The sequence below is a fragment of the Mandrillus leucophaeus genome, unplaced genomic scaffold (assembly GCF_000951045.1).
Source record: "Mandrillus leucophaeus isolate KB7577 unplaced genomic scaffold, Mleu.le_1.0 Scaffold95, whole genome shotgun sequence".
NCBI classification, from domain to species: Eukaryota; Metazoa; Chordata; class Mammalia; order Primates; family Cercopithecidae; genus Mandrillus; species Mandrillus leucophaeus.
Genome location: NW_012110363.1, coordinates 4274020 through 4296252, shown reverse-complemented (window position 1 = coordinate 4296252; position 22233 = coordinate 4274020). Strand labels below are relative to the sequence as shown.

Below are 22233 nucleotides of genomic sequence, written 5' to 3'. Positions count from 1 at the left end.
TTACTTGCATGTCTGTTTATAGGCTCTTTGCAAAAAGAAAACTATGGCTCTATTCTTCCCGACCCTGCAGGCAGTCAGACCTTACGATTATCTTCCCTTGTTCCCTGAAAATTGCTTTTATTCTTTTTTTTTCAAGGTGCACTGATTTCATATTGTTCAAACACCCATGTTTTACAATCAGGTTGTATAATAGTGGTCCTGAGGTGACATACATTCTCAGCTTATGAAGATAATGGGATTAAGAGATAAAAGACAGGCATAAGAAATTATAAGAGTATTATTAGAGAAGTGATAAATGTCCATGAAATTGTCACAATTTATGTTCAGAGATTGCAATAAAGACAGGCATAAGAAATTATAAAAGTATTAATTTTGGGAACTGATAAATGTCCATGAAATCTTCACAATTTATGTTCTTCCACGGTTCCAGCCGGTCCCTCCGTTCGGGGTCCCTGACTTCCTGCAACACTTTTGGGGCCTGTGCTTTTCATGGTCTTTGAGCTGAAGTGGTCTTTCATAGCTCTGTAAGTTGCAGAAAACTGATATTAACACAAATGATTCTTGTCTTTAGAGATGCAAATAAAGTGCATCTGGTGGAGATGTAGTTGATTATTGCCCAATGATTATTGATCAATTTTGCTGCTAAGGTATGTATACATTTATATCAGTTTTCCTTTTTTTATATATGTTAACTCTTTGAATTGTCACCGTCAACTGGATCTTCCTGGTTTCTTCATCAGCTAAGGAGTTCAATGAACCCTTTCACATGACAATTAAAACAGAAATATAAAAATTCGATAAACAGTTGCACTGACAAATGAAATCAAGAACTGGCGTTTTCAAACAATGGTAATAATATAATAGAAAACTATGTGATAGTATAATGAAAAAAACTAACAAAAATGTGGAAAGATATTGAGTATTTTTGAATAGGAAGACTCAGTAACTGAAAGATGTCAGTTGTCCCTAAGTTAAATTTGCAAATTCAGATGATGTCCTGTCAAAAAACCAACAGATGTTCAGTTGCTCTTATGTTTGTCTGTTTGAAATGTAATTGTCTTATTTTAAATTCATCTGGAAAAGCAAAGAAATAGTAGCCTAGAATAACCTGAAATAGAAGAATGATGATAGTGGAAGAGGTAAACAATTTTAAGACATTATTAAGACACAATAGGAGCCAAATACAGTGGCTTGCACCTGTAATCCTAGCTACTCAGGATGCTGAGGTGCTTGCTTGGGGTCACAAGTTCAAGAGCATCCTTGGCAACAAAGTGAGACCCTAATCTCTTAAAATAAAAATTAGCCATGTGTGGTGGTGTGTGCCTACAGTCCCAATTACTTGGGAGGTAGAGGCAGGAGGATCACTTGAGCCCAGGAGTTTGAGGCTGCAGTGAGCAATGGTCATGCCACTGTACTTTATATTGGGGTGACAGAGCAAGATGCCTCTTAAAAAAAAGAGAGAAAGAGACAGAATATTTATAACTGTATGATTTTAGCACAAAAGAAATTACACAGTCCAGAAACTGATTCAAGTACCTATTATAATTTCAAATACATTAAAAACATTTTTTACAACACTGAAAAAAAGCAGAGTTATTCAATAAATGATGCTTGGTTAACTGACTAGTAGTTTGGAAAAATAATAAAGGTAAACTTTTATTCCTTATTCTAAAATTAACTCCACATGGATTAAATATTTAAATATAAAACATGAAAATAAAAGTATTTGAATAAAATAGTAGGGATTAAAAACATAATTATCTGAAGAGTGTGATCAAAACCTGTTAAAAAGGAACATTTGATACATTTTACCATATAAGAACTAAATGCATGGTAATCATCAATAGAACCAAAATAGAAAATGAACTGGGAGAATATTTGCAAAAAATCATATCAGAGGTAAAGGAATAATTATTTTTAATATACAAAGAGATCTTACAAATTATAAGTGTACATTCCAGAACTTTCTAGAAAAAAATTTTGAGATGACCCAAAAAGTTACAAAAAAAGGAAATACAAGGACCTGATACATATAGGAAGAATTGATGATTCTGCTCAGAAATTAACATATAGACACACTTAGGTGCTCAGATGCCATTTAAATCACATCACTTTGGGAAATAATTTTAAAAAATCATTTTGGCAAGTGTGTGAGAATCTGTTAGCAGAACAAAAATTTAGTTACAACTTTTTGCAGGGCATTTTGGCAATACCTATCAAAATTTAAAATGTGTATCATTTTGTGATACAACAATTTTACTTCTAACAAGTTACCTTGTAAATATATACATGTGTATAAAATATATATGCAAAGATGTTAATGGCAGCATTTAGTTTATTTTTTAAATTGACAAACATTGTACATATTCATGGGGCACACGGTGATGTTTCAATACTCATATGATGTATAAGCATTTTTAGTTTTGGTAATGAAATATAGAAAACAATCTCTAAGACCAAGCATATGTGTGTGTGTGTGTGTGTGTGTGTAAGAAAGATAGAAATTGAGAGAGACTGAAAGAGAATAAGTGTGGTGTTTAATTTTTAGTTTTATTTTTGTTTTTGTCATTGTTTTTAAAACAAACTTGTTTCACTGATAAACAATAAACAAAACTACTTTAAAAATCTATGTGCATTCTAGAGAGAATTTGGATGGAGAACATAAATTAACCATAAAAAATTAAAAAGCGCTAGTATCTTGTTCTCTAAGGAACTTTCTTTTAATGTAATTTTGAACTCCGACCAATATGAATGCATTTTTGTTGATGTGCTTTTCTGTATCATGGACAAGTAAATTGCATAAGAATAGGCCATTTAGGCCCTGCTGGATTTCCCATAGCCTTTTCTGAAAAGTTTGCCTGAATGAATAGTAAGTCAAACAGCGGGGGCTGCAGAATCCAGGAAAACCACACAAAAACTGAGGAAAATGACATTTTCTTCCTTTTATTTATGATCTTGAATCATCTTTTCAGGAGGATAAATCAATCTTATAAAGCATCGAAGTTAAGCTGTGATTAGGTATTTAGAATTTTTGCAATAGCCATAGAAAAGGTACATATTTACATAAAATAGTACAGCATGTAGAGTCTGGTGTCTGCAAAAAAATCCCTCATATGAAAGTGTCCAATACCAAGTTGCTTTCCCGTCTCTCTGCTCCTCATAAAATACACAAAAAATATGTTAAAATATATTGTGAGATTTAGTTTTACATATTTTCTGACCTCGTATTTAATATGTCACATTCCCATATTAAAGTTGATGGTTTTATTACCAATACAGCACATACATAATATGATTTTGAATTTCAGACTTGAGATCCTCAATAAGAAGCATCGTGAGTAAGATGATATAAGTGAGGGGACAGGATTCTAAATGACCTTTAGTGTATAAATAAAGAGAAATAAAAATTCTGCAAAATATCTCAGCTTATGATTTGAACATGTTAGACATGTCCAATTTTCCTATTTTTGTGGAATTTATCTCATAGTGATTTTCCAATAGGCATTTCAGAGCTGAAATAAACAACAGGCTCATGTGCTATCCCACTTTATGTCAAACCTTTAACGTAGTAAAACATCATTCTCTGCTCAAAAAATAGGAATGCATCTTCCTCAATCCAGTCTACAAGTGATGGCAAATTCTGTAAGAATCTGTATTCAGTGAACAGCCAAGTACCACAGATGATTGACATAGTAGGCTATTGGGAAAACATTTCTGCCTTGTGCTTGCAAAAGGTCTTCAAAAATAACAGGGCAAATAGTTCCAGGTCTCTGTGACCTAAAAAGTCTAACGAAGCCAAAGAATTACTAGAGCATCTTAGAGAAACCCGAGGCCATTCAGCCTAATGATTTAGTGATGATGTCTTTGTTTTTAGGTCAGAGAATAATGTGGCTTCTAGCTTAATATTTATTCAGCAACACTCACTAATGTTGGTAGCACTGGCTGTGAGCCTTCTTCTATGTCCTGAATATTCTAGGGCAAGAACAGACTCTTCTGTTTAAATAATTCTAAAAATCGAATTGTTTTGTAATGTCTTCAACTTCTAGGAAATGATAAAGTCCAAATATAATAATAAAGTAAAAGAGTGTTGAAAACTCAGTGACTGAAAAGCAGACGTCACATTGACAATTAGACTGATAGCACAGGAAATAGCAAATAGGTTTCTTTTTTGTAGTTCAGATTTAAAAAATCTATAAATGGCAAAATATGGTCATATAAGAGGAGAGATACAGGAGAGACAGAAGAAGGGAGGGAGGGGAGGAGAGGGAGAGACAGAGAGGGAGAGAGCCCAAACTTAAAAAAAGTTTACATTTTATAATATAGACCACCACAGATTATCATAATTAACCCTATACTTCCCTCTGGTGGTCAAATTTATTTTTTGAATTTTGAATTTGAATTTTGAATTTTTTGAATTTTTTGAATTTGAAAATACATTTTGTGAAAATGTATTTACAGATGAATTAAATGAAAGATGAATAAACAGTAATAACTAAAGGTAAGACAACCAGATACCTCATTTTGTGTGAAGATTCCATTTTAACCAACTACCTCACTCCAACATTTCCCCTAGTTATTAAAGTTGAATGACTCTTCTGTGGAGAGGTCCCAATTGTCATAAACTTTCCTAACCTGTGGCAGGGACTATACATAGCAAGTTGTATTGCATGGCACTAATTATATACTTAGGATGTGGATATTCATTTATGCTATAATTTATGCAAAAATAATAGGAAAGAATATTTTCCTGGATTTCTTAAACTACTTAAATTTTTAAAAAGTAGTCTATGAATTATTTCATGCTGTATTGTGTCATGCACATTAAAATAAAAATTTTAGGAACATAGAGACATACATTATTATCCGAATATCAGATTTTAGAATCTTAACCCAGCAACCAAACTTGGTGTTTTTGGGTGGTTACTGTTTGTGAATGTCAGATACATCTTACAGGTACTGATTTTTTTTTTTTTTTTCCTTAAGGGAGCAATGTATACTTAATTACAGCTTTAATAAATTTAATATTTTAAATTTCAAAATTACTTAGAATATTAATTTTTCTATTTAGAGAAAAACTAAAACCTGCACCGACATGTTTTTCTTGGCTGTTTAGTTTTAATGTCATCCCTGATAATTTCATATGGGAGCCAATACAATTTATTTTCGTGAATGTACTCCTTGAGTCTCGAAGAAAAAAAGAAAAATGTCACTAATTTTATTTGGCTCCTTTTTTTATTCTAACCATAAAATATTCTTTTAACTGAGTAAGATGTGACAGGAATTACAAGTTTTACTTTTGTTCTTTTTGACAACTGAAGAGTATTTAAAAGGGTTTCCCATTATACTTTTTAAGTTTTATCCACTGTATTAATTGGATGTGAGCTATTATGAAAATGATTACAGAGTGGAAGTGTAAATTGTCTTGAATTTGAATGTCTTTTAATTAAGCAGTTTCTCAAACTGCTTTTTTTCAGTGTGAAACCTAAATAGGAGACACAGGATGATTTTAGAACCAAATGAGGCCTTTAGATTTAGCTTACTTTCATTTATTCAGTAAATACTCATTGTACTTATTTTGCAAAAATGTTATTTTGGCTACCTAAATCAGTGAAGGGAAACTACAAAGGTAAATCAGAAATGTACTGTGAGATCAAGAAGCCTGTAGCACTGAGGAGAGATAAACGTGTTTAAAATAAAAGAGTGTGAAGTGGAGAAATGGGCTAGTATTGTAGGAGATAGACAAGAGGAGGAGAAGCTTAATCAAGGAAATGACATCATAAGCTGAATGTAGGCTCCTTTTGAGGGGTAGCGTAGAGCACTGTCTCTGTAGTTCTCTCTCTATCCCCCATGCCTCACACATGGTTGACATTTCATGAATATTAAATGATTAGAGTAGAAAATCCTGACTGATTTTGTCACATACTTGCAGCATGGCTAAAAATAAGGCACTACAATTTCTTGAGGCTCAGTTCCTTTACCTACAAAATAATATGGATTTTAAAATGAATATCAAATGCATTTACACATGTGAAATACTTAACTTGAACACCTTTATAACACAGGTGATACTGTTGAATTAAGGTAAGTGTATGTGGATTTTACCAGTCCATATGTGAGTAGGGAACCCACACAAAAAAGTGTGGACCTACTTTGAGAGTTACATGTTAAAATGAGACTTTTCTTATTTTATCAGTATTGGGGGCTTCAAGTTAAAGGATTGTAAGTGCCCACACTTAGGATTTCAAAAAAGAGAGTGCCAGACTACCTTATCAGTTTGCAAAGGGGTGACTCTAGTCAATGTTTGGTGGGTCCCATCCCATTATGTACTTCAGGAGTGGGATACAAATATATAAGGCGAACCTTGAAGCAACTTGGGATACTATTAAATTATACCACTAGAATGTGTCCATAGTAACAACGTTTTATGTTTGCATAAATTTAGAATCCTTTAGTTGAAAACAACCATTTTACAAATATGAGGAAGTTAAAATACCTCACAAAGTGATGTTACCTACCAAGGACAGGAGGATCATCGAATTTTTTTGGCTCTCAGATCAGTAATCTCATTATCATATCCAATGCATCTCTGTTTGCAAATTTGAAACCTTCTAAGACTCTAAGAGTGGGAATAACATGAGAAAACACCAAGTTTGTTTCTTTGTAGAAATCCAGAATAAAAGTTGTATTCCTTCTAACGTGCCCAAAGAAGAGGAAAAAGAGGGGTAGGGATGAGATAAATAAGTGATATGTGGAGTTTGAAACTTTCTAAGTTTCTATAAGATGTAAAAATATTACATTTACATTGAAAATTGTTATTCAAAAAGTCATGTAACTCTGTATTTCCATTGCTAGTGCAACAAATTATCACAAATTTAGTGGCTTAAAACAACACAAATTTTGTTTCTTATAGTTCTGTAGGTTAGGAGTCTGACATGGGCTAACACCAAGGGACTGGCAAAGCTGTGCCTTTCTGGAGGCTGCAGGGGTGAGTCTATTTCCTTGTCTTTTCCAGCTTCCAGAAGCTGCCCACATTTCTTGGCCTATGGTCCCTTCCCTCATCTTGAAAGTCAACAATGCATGGGTTTAGTCCTTCTCATATGACATCACTCTGACCTCCGCTTCCATCATCATATCTCCTCGACTCTGATTCTTCTCTTCCACTTTCAAGGACCCTTGAGATTACACTGTGACCACCTGGATAATCCAGGGTCTTCCCATCTCAAGGTCCTTATTGACACATGCAAGTCCCTTTTGCCAAGTGAGGTAAACCTTTCTCTTTGTGTATGTGATGAATACATTATATAATATAAATATAACATTATATATATGTGTGTGTGTGTATATATATATACTGGTCTATTTTATCATTTACTACCATAAAATTTACATAAATCTATTATAAAATCTCTTGTTGCTATTGTGGTGAGCTCTAGTGTTGCGACTATCCACTTAAAGCACCATGTGATGCTAATCATCTTCAGATGACCCGACCATCTCTCCGGTCAATTGCCTCTGGTGGTTATGATCTCTTGCAGTTCTTGTATATTTTTCATCATTTTTATTGTGATAAAATTAAACCTTGTAAACCTTGGATAACACCATGGGACCCATACGGAGCTCGACTAGTGATGCTGGAAGTGCTCCCAAGAAGCAGAGAAAAGTCATGACATTATTAGAAAAAGTTGAATTGCTTGTGGTCTACAGATGCCGTTGCCCAACATTTCAGAAGATTCTTCTTGTAATCAGATGATGCAAACTTACAGTACTGAAAAATATAGTACAGTACTGTAAATGTACTTTTTCTTCCCTATAATTTTCTTAACAATATTTTCTTTTCTCTAGATTACTCTACTGTAAAAATATAGTATGTAATACATATAACATACAAAACGTGCTGTTTATGTTACAGGTAAGTTTTCTGGTCAACAGTAGACTATTAGTAGCTAAATTCCTTTTATTAAAACATAAATATGTATTTATAGAAAATATTTATTACTTTGGTTACTAAAAATTTACCTAAATGTTATCATGCTATGCACATCGTTCTACAACTTACCTTTTTGCGATCAATGTGTTTTTTAGCTCTATCAATATTGAGATATATAAGTCTAGTAGTTGGTAATTCTGAATATAAATAAATCAGTATAATAGGAATAAAAAGAGATTTGGTAGCTCAGGGAGATGCTTTACTATTAATCCTTTAAAATTTATTAGGATTTTCTGTTCCTATGGTAGAAAATTCCCATAATCTGATACCGGCCTTTTTGGCTGCTACTTCTACTGAATGTACTGCCATCTCTGTACACAAGATGGCAGGATCTGTTTAGTACAGATGGGGTTGCCATTTGACAGAAAGCCACGCCAGAAAAAGGTAGAATAAACACTAGAATTTAACCATACTAGATTAGGAAAAATAAAACCTGAAAACCTCAAGGGAGTTAGGCATTCACTTCGTAAGGTGAGCAAACAATTGTTAATTTAGACTAACCTCTAAATAATAAGTGGCTTTTTTGGTACCATTTTGAAAAAGCTTGTCTGGTACCAGAAACTATATACAGGTAATACGATTGATTTTTCATTTTTCTTCTGCAACTGCTTTGCTTCACATTTAAAAGTTTGCATATGAATTGGAAATCCCAACTAAAGAATAAATAAAAGTTATCCAATGTAAAATTCTAAAATATATTTAAATGAGAACAATAGCTTTTGTATCACGATTTATTCAGTTTATCAGCATAATTTAATGACATTTCAGATTAAAATTGAAATGAGTATAAGAAGTTATAATCAAATATTTATTTGTATTAGCAAGTCAATAAACAAACATAAGCTCCATCACTTTTAAGTAGTATTCATTTAGAGGAGTAGTAATTGTTTGGATGGGAAGGTGGTGAGCTCAGTAGCTCTTAAGTGGTATTCTACAATCTACAAAAACTTTTTTTCCCCTTCAAACAACACATAATAAAAGCTAACAATTACATAGTGTTTGCGAAGTATCAGATACTCATCAACATACTTTACAGATTTTAACTAACTTTAACAACACAATAACCATGTGAGGTAGATGCCATCATAAAGTCGATTTTGTAAATGAGGGGCCTGACACAGAGGGCTTATGAACTTGTCCAAAGTCACACAAATAAAATGAAGCAGAGGTGGGATTTAACCCATGCACATTGACGGCAGGGTATACACACAAATAGAATGCTGTTTTGTTTCTCCTGCATAGCAAAGTAATAAACAGTACTATCAGGTGGAAATGGGTAAAATTTACATTTGAATAGGGGTTATGTTATTTCAAAGTTTTAGAAATAATTGCAGCAAACACTGTACTAGCAGTTCTGTTTCAGTTTTCTTTTTTCTTACAAATTTAAATTAAATTTATTTTTCAGAGATGGGACCTTGCTATGTTGCCCAGGCTGGCAGATTTGCACTCTTGGGCTAAGTGACCCTCCTGCTTCAGCCTCCCCAGTAGCTGGGATTATAGGCGTGTGCCACCCTGTCTGGCTTAATTTTAGTTTTCTTAAAAAACAAACAAACAAAGAATACTAGCATGCCTGTCATTTTATTTTGCCTACTGGAAACCACCAGTTAAAACAAGAAGAAAACAGGAAAACCTCCAGTTAAGAGGGTTATAGAAAAGTGTATTTCAGAAAAAAAAAATTGTACATTCAAAAGAGTGGTTGGTTCCTTTAAATTGTTACTGATAACCTAGAATCTCATTTTAGCAACATATCTGTGTGTATTTATGTACGTGCATATACTTGTGTATGAATGTATTATGTTATGCACATATTCTCAATGATGAAAAATTTTTGTTCTCTGAGAATGGACTTTATCTGGCGATAATCAAAAGCATTATGAGCTAAAATGGGTAGATGATGTAGAGTTGGGCAATATTAACTTGAAATAAACGTAAGTTTTGGGTAAAAATAATAAAATGGACTTTTTAACATTTAGTTACCAACTATGCATTTACTTTATGAAACAAAGGATCCAAATATCTATGGAATCTACTTCTATTAGAAGGTAAGGCTCTCCCTCCTTGCCCGAGGTATTTCTGCCTCACTTCACTGGGATAATAGGTGAGAAATTTGGACTGTAACTTCTTTGCATATGGACTCTATACTGTGTTCTAGATTATACAACACGAGATACATATTGTGGTAAAATGAGCATCCTCACATGTAATGCTATAATAATGTAGATGTTTTAGTCACCCAGTAAAGTACTACCTTCATAAACAGTTAATCAGAAGAAATTTTCTTTTTTATACTTGAATGAAACTCAGTATTCCTTCATTCTCACATTTTTGGGGAAAAAAATCATTTACCCACTGCAACAGTGGCTGAGATCCATTTGCTGTATGAAAATGCACTCTTCTCTCAGCATAATCTCTCTGCTGTCCCATAGACAGATTCGCTTAACCACTGCTGCCATCTGCTGGTCTTGTCATTCTTAGATTTTAGAAAAAGCAGTGCATAAGGCTCCAGTCAAGATGATGCAAAATGCAAGAATCATTAATAGGTAGTTTTGTAGACCCTGAATAAGAAAAAAACAGTAACAGTGATGAATAAAGCCTGAATCAACTATACAAATTGGACAGACTCTCAAGATTGCTAGGGACCTGACTAACCATCTGCTCTAGCCACCTGTATGCTTTTTTGCTACCCCTTCCAAGTAATCAGATTCTTACAAAACCCTGCAGAGCCTTATGAATTCACCCATTCGGTAAATAAATGTGGGCACCCACTAAGCTTCAACATGCACCTTTATGCAGCCGATCATATAATATGGGAGACAGGAAGTAATCACAGGAAAGAATGTTATTATGTGAGAGAGGTGTTAATAATAAAGCAAACCACCATGGTTGTTTGAGAGTGCGTTGCAGGAATCTTAATGATGCTGGTTTGGAGGATGGGAAGTGGAGCTTCTAACTACAAGTATCAGTGAATTGGCCAGGGGAATACGGCAGCAAGTAGAGATTCCAGGTAGAAGGAATTTTATGTGCACCGTCCTGTTGTAAGAAAAAGCAAAATATTTCCCAGGGACTGAAGGGAGGTCAGTGTGACTGCAGCAATGAAAGTTAAGTGGAGCAAGATGAGATTGGAAGACCATGGACCTGAGCACTTGTTATGCTTTGGGTCCTTTGGGTCCCCCCTTTTTTTTTTTTTTTTTTTGAGACGGAGTCTCGCTCCATTGCCCAGGCTGGAGTTCAGTGGCACGATCTTGGCTCATTGCAACCTACGCCTCCTGGTTTCAGGTGATTCTCCTGTCTCAGCCTCCCAAGTAGCTGGGATTACAGGCATGTACCACCATGCCCAGCGAATTTTTGTATTTTTAGTAGAGGCAGGGTTTTACCATGTTGGCTAGGCTGGTATTGAACTCCTGACCTCAAGTGATCTGCCCACCGCTGCCTCTCAAATTTGGGTCCTGTTTTTTCCAAACAAAGAGGAAGACATTAAAAAAACAGGCAGCTGGCTGTGTTAAAATTTCAGACTTGCACTGTGTAAAGTTCACACTTTTCTGCAGGATGGCAGACAGACTGGAGGGGCCAGAATGGATGCAAGGAGACCAGTTAGGAGGTGACTGTAGTCTTCCAGGGAAAAGATGACGAAGGGCAGATGGAGAGGTGGAGATGGATCTCTAGGGTGAGGAAGAAACGCAGAGAGGGTGTGAAGAATGACTTAGTTGGACTTGCCCAGTTATGTATGGGGTCACTGTTCTTAAAGATGGGAACCACTTCCCTGTGTTGCCCAGTCCATCTTTGAATTAACAAAGAAATATCTTCCTGTGTTAAGTAGAAATATTTCATTTCCTATAAGTTCCATCACTAGGAGTACAGATAGATCGATTTTAGTATCTCTCCCACAAGATAAATCCTCAATCATTGAAAAATAACTCTTGTATATCCCCGGAGGCATCTCTCTTCCTGGTCAATATTTTAGCTCTTTGACCATTTTTCATATGGAATGGTTTCAAGCTTCCTTACTGTCCTGGCTGCTCCCCTCTGAATGACTGCCATTTTGTCTATATCCTTCTTTATGTTTAAAGAGTCCAATTTATTTATTTTTTTTTAGCGAAAGTACAGAGACTTGTTGCAAAGTGAAAAGTACACACTTGAGAAAGGGGAACACGGACATACTCAAGAGAGAATCATACAAGGGGGTTGTGGTTCCTATTTTCATGATTTTTTTAACCGACAGGTGGAATATTCATGAAGATTCCTGGATAAAGGTAACAATTTCTCAGAACTGTGGTGTCACTAATTTTTACAGCAAATATGGGTGTTCCCGGAATTGTCATGGTGCTGGTGGGTGTGTGATTTGTATGTTAATGAGTGTATAATGAGGTCCTAGCTGAAACCTAGGGCAAATCCAGCACCACGTTGGGCTCAGTTGGTCTTAGCCAGCTTGATCCGCACCCTGTTTTTCAGGGTGTTATCAGCCCATGGCCTCTGCAGCTATTTGAAGTTTCCTTTGGCTAGTCATGTGAAACTGCTGCCTGGAATTTTCCTAATCCGTGACCACCCTGTATTATTTCTGTCTCATCTCCCCGCCACTTAAAGATTTCCATCCCTTATCCTTAAGGCTTGATGTGGGAGGAAGTCAGTCTTCTGTCTCTACTTCCTGCTGATTAAGGGTACTGGCTCTGCCATTGAGGGCATGGCAATCTCTGGCTGCCTGGTCTAAGGGTCCTAAGCATGGGTCATCAGGAGAGTCTGAATCCAAGGCAGAAGACTCCAGTATTCTAAGGGAAAGTTTGAACATTACAAGGTAAAACAAGACTAGCACCTCTCTAATTTTAGATATATCTAAGATTACAATCAGATAATCTAACTTAATAATACTATTTAATAATACTATTAGATCCTTTTAAGAAGGAAAAATAACAATGGTTTATGGGTAAGTCATTGTAGAAGACACATAAGGGTTCTGGAAAAAGTAAAAAGGAATGGAGAGGAGGCAACTCTAGGCAGCAGTTGGCATCCTGCCTGCTTCAAATCTGTAAGGAACAGGGCTGGTAGCCTCCCTCTCTGGTGAAAATTCTGGCCACTGGGGTCCAACAGGTTAACAGCCTCACACTACCCAAATTTGGGCAAAACTTCAGGAAAGGTAGTGGGAAGAGAATGCTGTGTCTTTGGGGCAAGAGTTGACTGACTTGTTGCGAGGAGTGGGTTCATAAAAGCAGGACCCTGGGCTCTGTTAGAGGCTAATCCTCAGGGCTAATCTGGATTCATGAGTATCTCTCCTAATGCTCACTCAAGGACTCAGTGAAGAACATGCGCCAAAACTTGGGTTCCTACAGCCAGGCCATGCAAAGTGTAGGCTTAGGGAGACTCATTTCCCCCTGCAGAGATGCAAGCGCTTAGATGGTGGGGGGTGGTTCTGTCTTTGCTGCCTTGCAGCCAGATCAGCTTTGAGGGAAACCCAGAAAGGGAAGCTCTGAGTGGGCTCCCGCAGGAGACAGGGTTGGGGCAGGATAGACAGATTGACAATAGGAACACATGACTCTCCTGGCTCCACAATGAAATTCTCCCTTCAAAGAATGGACTTTTGTCTGGTTTCATTTTGTCTACTTCTCTCACACTTCCTTAAAGGTCTTGTGTTTCCAGTTTACTGGAAGAATGCAGAGATCAGAGGTAAATTCATATAATAAATCTGAACAGAACAGAAACAAAGTCCAGGATGGAGGGAATGTGAAAACTGTCAAGGAAAGTTCTCTTGTATTATTAGTTCGTAAGATTAATGCTAACTAATATGTAACATACATGTATGTTATGTATTAATTAACAAAATTAAATAATTGTGTTACTAACTAAATAATATTTTATACATATGTGTGTGTGTGTGTGTGTATATATTCCCTTTCTTCGACTTAAAGAATCAGAGTAGATTAATTTGCCTCTGTTTGATGACCAGAGATAGGTCTTCGTAAGTTAGGTTGGGGTCAGTTGAATTGTCTGATTCAGTGTGACCCTTAGCACTAACAGAAGCCACTGAAATCCCAAATTCTACAAGAAGTACCCTAAAACCTTGCCAAGTGCAGAACAGCTGATTTAAACACACACACAGACACACACACACACCTGACAGGAGGCTTTGGATTTCCCAGCACCTTTTTTTTCTTAGTTTTTAAGACTGCAATTCTCACCTAGATCCTGGTACTAATGCAGAATAGGTATTCCATAAATATTTGTTCAAACAATAAACACACTAAGGGGATTTTCAGATATACTTTGTGAATTTGAAATTGATGCAATTACTTAAATTTAAAAAATGGGTCTTCAATTACAAGCACTCTACAATCTAATTACATGAATACATTGCTAAGTGCTATTTTATTACCTATGTAGACAGAAGAATAATGTTCTCAGGGAACGAAAAATTTTTTTCCCCTTCAATGTTAAGATTCTGCCCAAACTGCCCAGTCTCCTCGAGAAAAAGACTGATTGTAGTTGGGCCACAGCAATGCTTTTCCTTCATCAAAGGTGGATGTTAACTCTTGGAAAGAGCACGCTAACATTCTTCCCAAAGCAGAAAGGTTTTCAGCTTGGATTTCTGAAGTAGCTACTAAGATAATAGACCATCTCATTCTTCACTGGGGAGTAGCTTACTGACCTATACATTGTTGTGGTAATAACTGCCTGTGTTGGCATTACTGTAGACATACTGACTAAAGTGTGTTGGTAAAAATATAATTTATATCTAGCTTAAAGATGTAACAATCTAAAATGAATTTCCCAATGAGTACTGGAGATCAGATATAAAAGAATATCAGGGCCGGGTGCAGCCAACACTGTGAAACCCCGTCTCTACTAAAAATATAAAAATTAGCTGGGTGTCGTGGCGGGCACCTGTAATCCCAGCTACTCGGGAGGCTGAGGCAGGAGAATCGCTTGAATCCAAGAGGTGGAGGTTGCAGTGAGCCGAGATCGCGTCACTCCACTCCAGCCTGGGCAACAGAGCAAGACTCCGTCTCAAAAAACAAACAAACAAACAAAAAAACAACAAAAAAGAGTATCAGAAGTATGACAACATTCAACTGAAGCACTGATGGCATTAAAACTAAATGGAATCAGTAAAGTTCTTCACACAAAAGGTGCTTGGCGCTCAGCTTTATTCCTCGCAGCTGTAGGTTGTAGATTCTTAAATATGCATCTTCAAGGACTGCTTTCAGATATATAACTGACAGCACCTGTAAGTCCTACAGATAACAGGTTTGCTTTTGTTTTCTTCTTTAGAGTTTAGGGGTTTTTGTCTTGTTTCTACAAAAATACTTTAAAAATTATTCCTATGAGATTTAGTGTTTAGTTGATGATGCTTTTCTAAACTGATTGGCATGTAAGCATTTACAATTTTTCTTTAAATCAGCTGTCAAGAGGCAATTGGGTGTCTGCAGTGAATGTTAAGTACCACTAGACATCCTTTAAATTTTGTTTGTAGATGACATATAAGATTTTTTATTTATTTATTTATTTAGTTAGTTAGTTATTTTGAGACAGAGTCTAGCCCTGTCGCCCAGGCCAGGGTGCAATCTTGGCTCAGTGCAATCTCCACTTCCCAGGTTCAAGCCATTTTCCCACCTCAGCCTCCCAAACAGCTGGGACTAGAGGCACACACGACCACAGCAGGCTAATTTTTGTATTTTTGTAGAGACAGGGTTTTGCCATATCGCCCAGGCTGGTCTTGAAATCCTGAGTTCAAGTGATCTGGCCACCTTAGCCTCCCAAAAGTGCTGGAACTACAGACATAAGTCACCATGTCTGGCCCCAGGTTGTTTTTTTTTTTTTTTTTAACTCTTTGCTTTCATCTTGGCCCTCTCTCTTCTTTTAATACTTGTAATCTTATCTTAGTCATTTTTTTAAATAGAAAAGAGCAAACAGTCATTTTCTTAGGTTTAGAAATCCTTATTTTATAAGAAAACTGGCCTAGCTAATCTAAATTGCACATTTCAGAAATATGGTACATGTGCTGTCGTGCTTTTTTTTTTTTTTTTTTTTGCCTATTTTTACATAAATAATTAGCCAAACTTTAGAACCTACTCTAAAAAGTCTAGACAGAGCTTCACTGGGATTTTACAGGAATTATACTGAAGGTAATTGGAGAGAACTGCCTATCATGTGCTAATTAGCTCATTTTTTATATATTTGGTACATGTGTCTCGTGCTTTTTTTTTTTTTTTTTTTGCCTATTTTTACATAAATAATTAGCCAAACTTTAGAACCTACTCTAAAAAGTCTAGACAGAGCTTCACTGGGATTTTACAGGAATTATACTGAAGGTAATTGGAGAGAACTGCCTAATTATAACAGTGAGGTGTTCCATCAGAAATGTGGTGAGTCTCCCATATTTTTCTGATCTTCTATGTCCTCTAGTAAATGTCTGTAGCAAAGTAAAATACAGTATTTTAAAAATCTGGCACATTACTTGTTAATTCTTTAATTAGATTTATGTAATTTTTGTGGTTACTATTAATAGCATTTATTTTCCTCTTTTTAACTGGTTTTTGGTGACAATATTGGAAGGCAATTGATTTCATATTTATTTTATATCTCAAGCCTTACTGAATGATCTTATTGGATCTTAAATTTTTCAGTTGATTCTTTAAAATTTTTATTTTAATTTTTAATTTTTGTCACCAATAAATTGAAATCACAATGCTTACATTTTTAAAAAATGTAATCTGCAAATGATAATCTTCTCATTTCTTTTCCTATATTTATTCATTTCATTTCTTATTCATGTGTTTCCAAACTAGCTAGATCTACAGAAAATATTGTATAATAGTATGGAGAAATCCTTGACTTCCAATATACAGAGAACTCTTACGTTTCATGAAACTCAGGTATATAATTGCTATTTTGTTTTGATAGACATACTGTATAAAAAAACAGCATGGTAACAGGCGGCTACTGCCATTTCCTTTTCAAATGCAAATGATGGGAATTTAAAATTGCATTCATCAAATAGTTCTAGTATAAAAAAACTTCCTTTTATTTCTAGCTTATTAAGGGGTTAGTATAGTATTATCATGTCCTTTTCTTATTTGATATGGTAGAGTAAATGAGATTAATTAATTTACATATTATGAACAATCCTTGCATTCCTGAATTAAACCCTATTGGGTCATAGTATATTAATCTTAAAACTTACTTTCCTATTTGATCTGAGGTGTCTTTTTAAAGATGTCTTTACCAAAAATAAAACAAAACATTCCTTACTGTTTTTCGGTACTCCTTTAAATAAAGGACTGTAAAGAATTAATACTAGACTTTTTGGTTAGGGATTCTCTCTTTGAACAGGGTTCTTATATGTAGTTAACAGGATTTTCAATTCAGTATTATCATTGTAGTCAAGACCAAAATAATTTTCAAATGCTTTAATATAAGTCTGTACTTACATTACAGACTTATAAAATATGTACTTCTTTATACCTGTAATTACTGATAAACTGTGATCACTAATTTGTGATTTTCTAAGGCTTCAGCATCTTACATGAGATAATAACCAATTCATTAACGTAAACAAATCATTTTTTGTGAGGTAGATGAAATATGTGTAGAGAGATTTACAACATATTTTGGGCACAGAGTTATTTTTTGTAGAACGAAACTCCGACTACAATAAATGAGAAATGTTCACGAAAGTAACTTACAGGTTTATAAATGTTTCAAGTTGTTCTTAGGTATTTAAAAAAATAAAAATTCTGATCACAGTCCACATATTTTTGAAACAAATTTATTTTTTAAATCTGCGAATGTTAATTGTATTATCAAATAATGGATTTTAAATCAAAATATTTCATTTACAATGATTGAAATGATGTTTTAAATCTAAAATTGAATAATCATTTTAAAGATCAGGTAGAAGTACATTCACTTTATGGTTCTTAGAGATTAGCAACATTAATCTCCTTAGAACCAGGAATTATTTGCTACTACAACTGCATATTAAGACAAGTCTATGATGCCTTGACAGGGGGAGAGGTCTTTGGATCAATATTGTCTTTAATAAAAATTCTTAGAAAAGAATAACAGAATTTTATTTGCATATATTCCTCAACTGAAGACTTTTTCTACAAGTAAAGGTAACTGGGAAAAGTTCTAAAGCAATTTTTTAGAAAAAGTTTAAACATTTTAAAATATTTAAATTGTTAAGGAGACAGGGTCTCACTATGTTGCCCAGGCTGGATTTGAACTCCTAGGCTCAAGTGATCCTCCCACATAGTTGGACTACAGGTAGATGCCACCATGCCTGGCTAGAAGGGGAGAAGTTCTCTGATCTTGTGTTTTCTTATTATTTCTTTCTTTTTCTTTTTTTGAAGAGACAGGGTTTCACTCAGCTGTCCAGATTGCAGTGTAGTGGTATAATCATGGCTTGCTGCAGCCTTGACCTCCTGAACCCAAGCAATCCTCCCTCCTTAGCCTCCTGAGTGGCTGTGACTACAAGTGTTCACCACCACACCTGGCTAATTTTTAAATCATTTATGTAGAGATAGGGGTTTCGCTATGTTGCCTAGGCTGGTCTCAAACTCCCGGGCTCAAGCAATCCTCCCACAAGTGCTGGGATTACAGGTGTGAGCCACTGCTCCTAACCTGTTTTATTTTTCTGTCGACAGTTTGGGTTAGGTTATATGACCCTCACCCCCAAAATTAACTGAGCATTTATTGTGTTCTTGGTAGTGTTCTTAGCACTTTACTCATATTCTCACAGCTCTCTTGATTGGTTATCCCCATTTTCAGATAACGACTATATGCACAGAGAGGTTAAGAAACTTGGCCAAGGTCACACAGCTAGTATGTGACAGAGCCAGGATTTGAACCCAGTTGGACTCCTGAGACTATACCTTTTGTTGTTGTTGTTGTTATTGCCCAGACTGGCCTCAAACTCCTGGGCTCAAGTGATGCTGCTGCCTCAGCCTCCTGAGTAGTTGGGACTATAGATGCATGTCACCATGCTTGGCAAAGTGATTTTTAAAGAAAACACACACATACACACACACGCGCGCACACACACACACACACACTTTTACTAGAACTATTTGATGATGCAATTTTAAATTGCCATCATTTGCATTTGAAAAGGAAATGGCAATAGCTGCCTGTTACCATGCTGTTTTCTTACAAAATTGCTGGTTTGACATGGAGGCCTTTGGGAGAGTAGGAACCAATATAAACATCTATTCCCAAGGACGATCTACCTCAGGGGATACTTTAACCTTTAGGATAAAAAAAAAAAATCTTTCATCTTGTTTATCTACCGTATTTTAAACAAATTTCCCACTCTCATATTTCATTGGGTTATTTAAAATCACTTCAGGGAAATTTAAGTCGACGACAGCATTTTTCCATTGGAGATGGGGTGGAGAGAGACACGATGTTATAATGATAATTATAATTATCATAGCTCTAGTATTTTCTTTCCTAATTAGGCATTATCACATTCTGAACGTTTTACCTGTCAGATCCATTCATGGGCTGTCTGCCCTGGACCTGGGTACCACAGACAGTTTTCAGAAAATAATGCAAACATGATATTAAATACTTTACTTACCTGGACGCATTCCCATTTTCTTTTCTTTTTTGAGATGGAGTTTTGCTCTGTTGCCCAGACTGGAGTGCAGTGGTGCGATCTTGGCTCACTGCAACCTCCGCCTCCTGGGTTCAAGTGATTCTCCTGCCTCAACCTCCCAAGTAGCTATGATTACAGGCACACACCACCACACCCAGCTAATTTTTTGTATTTTTAGTAGAGACAGGATTTCACCATCTTGGCCAGGCTGGTCTTGAACTCCTAACCTCGTGATCCACCTGCCTCAGCCTCCCAAAGTGGCAGGATTACAGGCGTGTGCCACCGCGCCTGGCCTACCCCATTCCCATTTTCTAAGTCTGTCCTTTCTCGTACATACCTTTATTTCCTTAAACATGAAGATGCCCCACATTGCAGCTATAAATCCTGGACCCTTAAATAAAAATATAAACTTTAATTAAATTGGATATTTACCTATGACTAGATTCTATATAAATATAGTAAGTTAAAGACAATATAAAAATGTTTTCAGGGAAATCTACCCATAATATCAACCCTAACTCCACACTAAGCTAAACATTAGGTGATACTAAGTAAAAAAATGAAGACTTTTTTTCATTTTCTTTTCTTCATGGTCTTCATTTTTATTATTTTGATGATACTATAATATTTTGTGCCACATAATACTTTAATATGTTTGACATAAATTATTTTTATAAGCACATAGCTTATTTTTTCCATTGGCCTAGTTCCTTAGGATACTAGAAATGGGATTAATAAGAAAAAGTGTGCACAAGCTTCTAACTTTCTTTGGCATGAGATAATCTCGTAACTGAAGAAATTTTGGCATATTATTTTTGGCCTAACAAATAATGTACATGTGGAAGTAGCTCGTGCTTTAAAAAAAATTTTAACTGATATTACTGCAGAGCAATCAAGTCTGGCTAGCATTAAACACCAACGAATGCTAAAAAAAAGGTTTATGGGAAGGTTAAAATAAACATGTAAGGAAAAACAACAGGAGTTTCTGGGCAGGAGACAAAGAAAAGAATGAAATAACATAGGACAGAGGAAATGAGAACAAACAGGTAAAGAAAAGGAATGATTCTGCAATTTATAAACTTTAAGCTATTCAAGTTTGGTGGTAATTCTTCTTAGCGGAGAAGGAAGAAAATTGGAATGTGGGTTAATTGTGGTCTTTGTAGAGAAGGTGTATTGTATTAGCATTTTTATGATTGCTCTTCAAACCCCGAGAAACTCTGGAAGAGTTTCAAATAGATTCCAAAATGCTTTTCCCCTATCACTACTCCAACTGTCCAAAGAACTGAGTCAACGAAGTTTGATTCCACTCTTGGTATGTAAGTGAAGCAAAAGAATACACTCCTCTCTGTTTATCAGTATCTGGAAAGTCAACACCAAAAGAGCCAGAGAAATAGGTCAAAGGAACTGCCTTTTATCAATGATATAAGTTCCTAAGCCTCAAAATCCAAATCAAACAAGAAGCATATGGGTCTTTTGGGCAACCCCACACTAACTTTCAGCAGAATAGGAGGAAACAATAGAACAGGATACCATATGAATGTTATGCTAATCACTAATAATTTTTAATCTGAAAATCCATTTCCCTTCAGAGAACATGGTACAGGACAATACCAGGGGGTATCATTCACCTTTGAAGATTCTTGTCTGATTGTTTTCTAAATATGAGTTTAGGCATGGCCTAAGAGTTATTGTGAGTAATGTGGTTATAGGAAGGGTGCTTTGGTAAAAGTAATGCAAGCATAGGTCAAGGTATGTACTGACTCTTTGATTCAGGCCACGGAGAGCCAAATAGGAAGGATATCTTAATAGGAGATACAACAGTTGGTAATTTGGATTGTATATTTTCCTTTTGTAAATTAATGTATGTTAGGTGTAAATCAGCTTTTGAAAACAAAGTGAATTCGCTCCTATCTTGAGAATAAGCTGATTCAGTTTAGAATTTTCAAGGAAGACATGGAGCAGCTCCTGCTAGGTAACTTTTTTCTTTCTTTCTTTTTTCTTTTGGCTTTTTAATGGAATGTTATTTGCTAATAAAGAAAATGGATACTACTTTCAGGAAACTCAGTTCTAGTTACCACCGGATATATAACTATGGGAATATGTATACCTGGGAAGAAAAGTACTGCTGGGATATTAAAAATGTATTCTGATAAAATTGATTGACCATATTCATAATTGTTGAAACTAGGTGATAGGTTAGTTTGACATTTTATGTTTAAAAAAGTTTTAAAAATCTAGCCCTTCCAAAAAAATAAAATGATGAAGACTGTAAGATTGTTGAGGGGAGGGACTAAATCTTTTCTGTCTGTAGATAAGGTTGTCCTTGGCTAAAGTGACTAAAATAAAACCAAGCAAAGGCCTGGTAGCAATAGGGACCTACTCCCTCACCAAATCCAAATACCTGTCCTTCCCAGATAACAAGCACCAAGCGCACAAGGTAAGAAAGTTACACGTGGTGAGTGAGAAGGCTCTGCTTCCATTACAGTTTTTCAAGAATAATCTCTGTGATGGGCAGGTCGCCGAAAGCCACAGTGACCACTCTCACTGATCCTCTGCCCACACCCACCTACTTCAGTGGTTTATTTCCTTTGAATTAGCCTTTCATTTTGTCCTCAGTCTTTATACTAACTCAAAACAAGAAACAATGGTAGAAAAGCCA

General features: G+C 35.6%; 1 protein-coding gene across 2 annotated transcripts in view; it reads right to left on the bottom strand.

The window, feature by feature from the left end:
* Positions 1 to 8700: 8700 nt before the first annotated feature.
* Positions 8701 to 22233, bottom strand: part of TMEM144 (transmembrane protein 144) — a 54822-nt gene continuing 41289 nt past the window's right edge. For both annotated transcript variants that reach the window (XM_011970508.1, XM_011970507.1), the window contains exons 12-13: positions 19912 to 19965; positions 8701 to 10542 (exon numbers count right to left, since the gene is read on the bottom strand). In XM_011970508.1, coding sequence (XP_011825898.1) covers positions 10459 to 10542; positions 19912 to 19965 — 138 coding nt within the window. In that variant the 3' untranslated portion in view covers positions 8701 to 10458. The remainder of the gene's footprint in view (positions 10543 to 19911; positions 19966 to 22233) is intronic.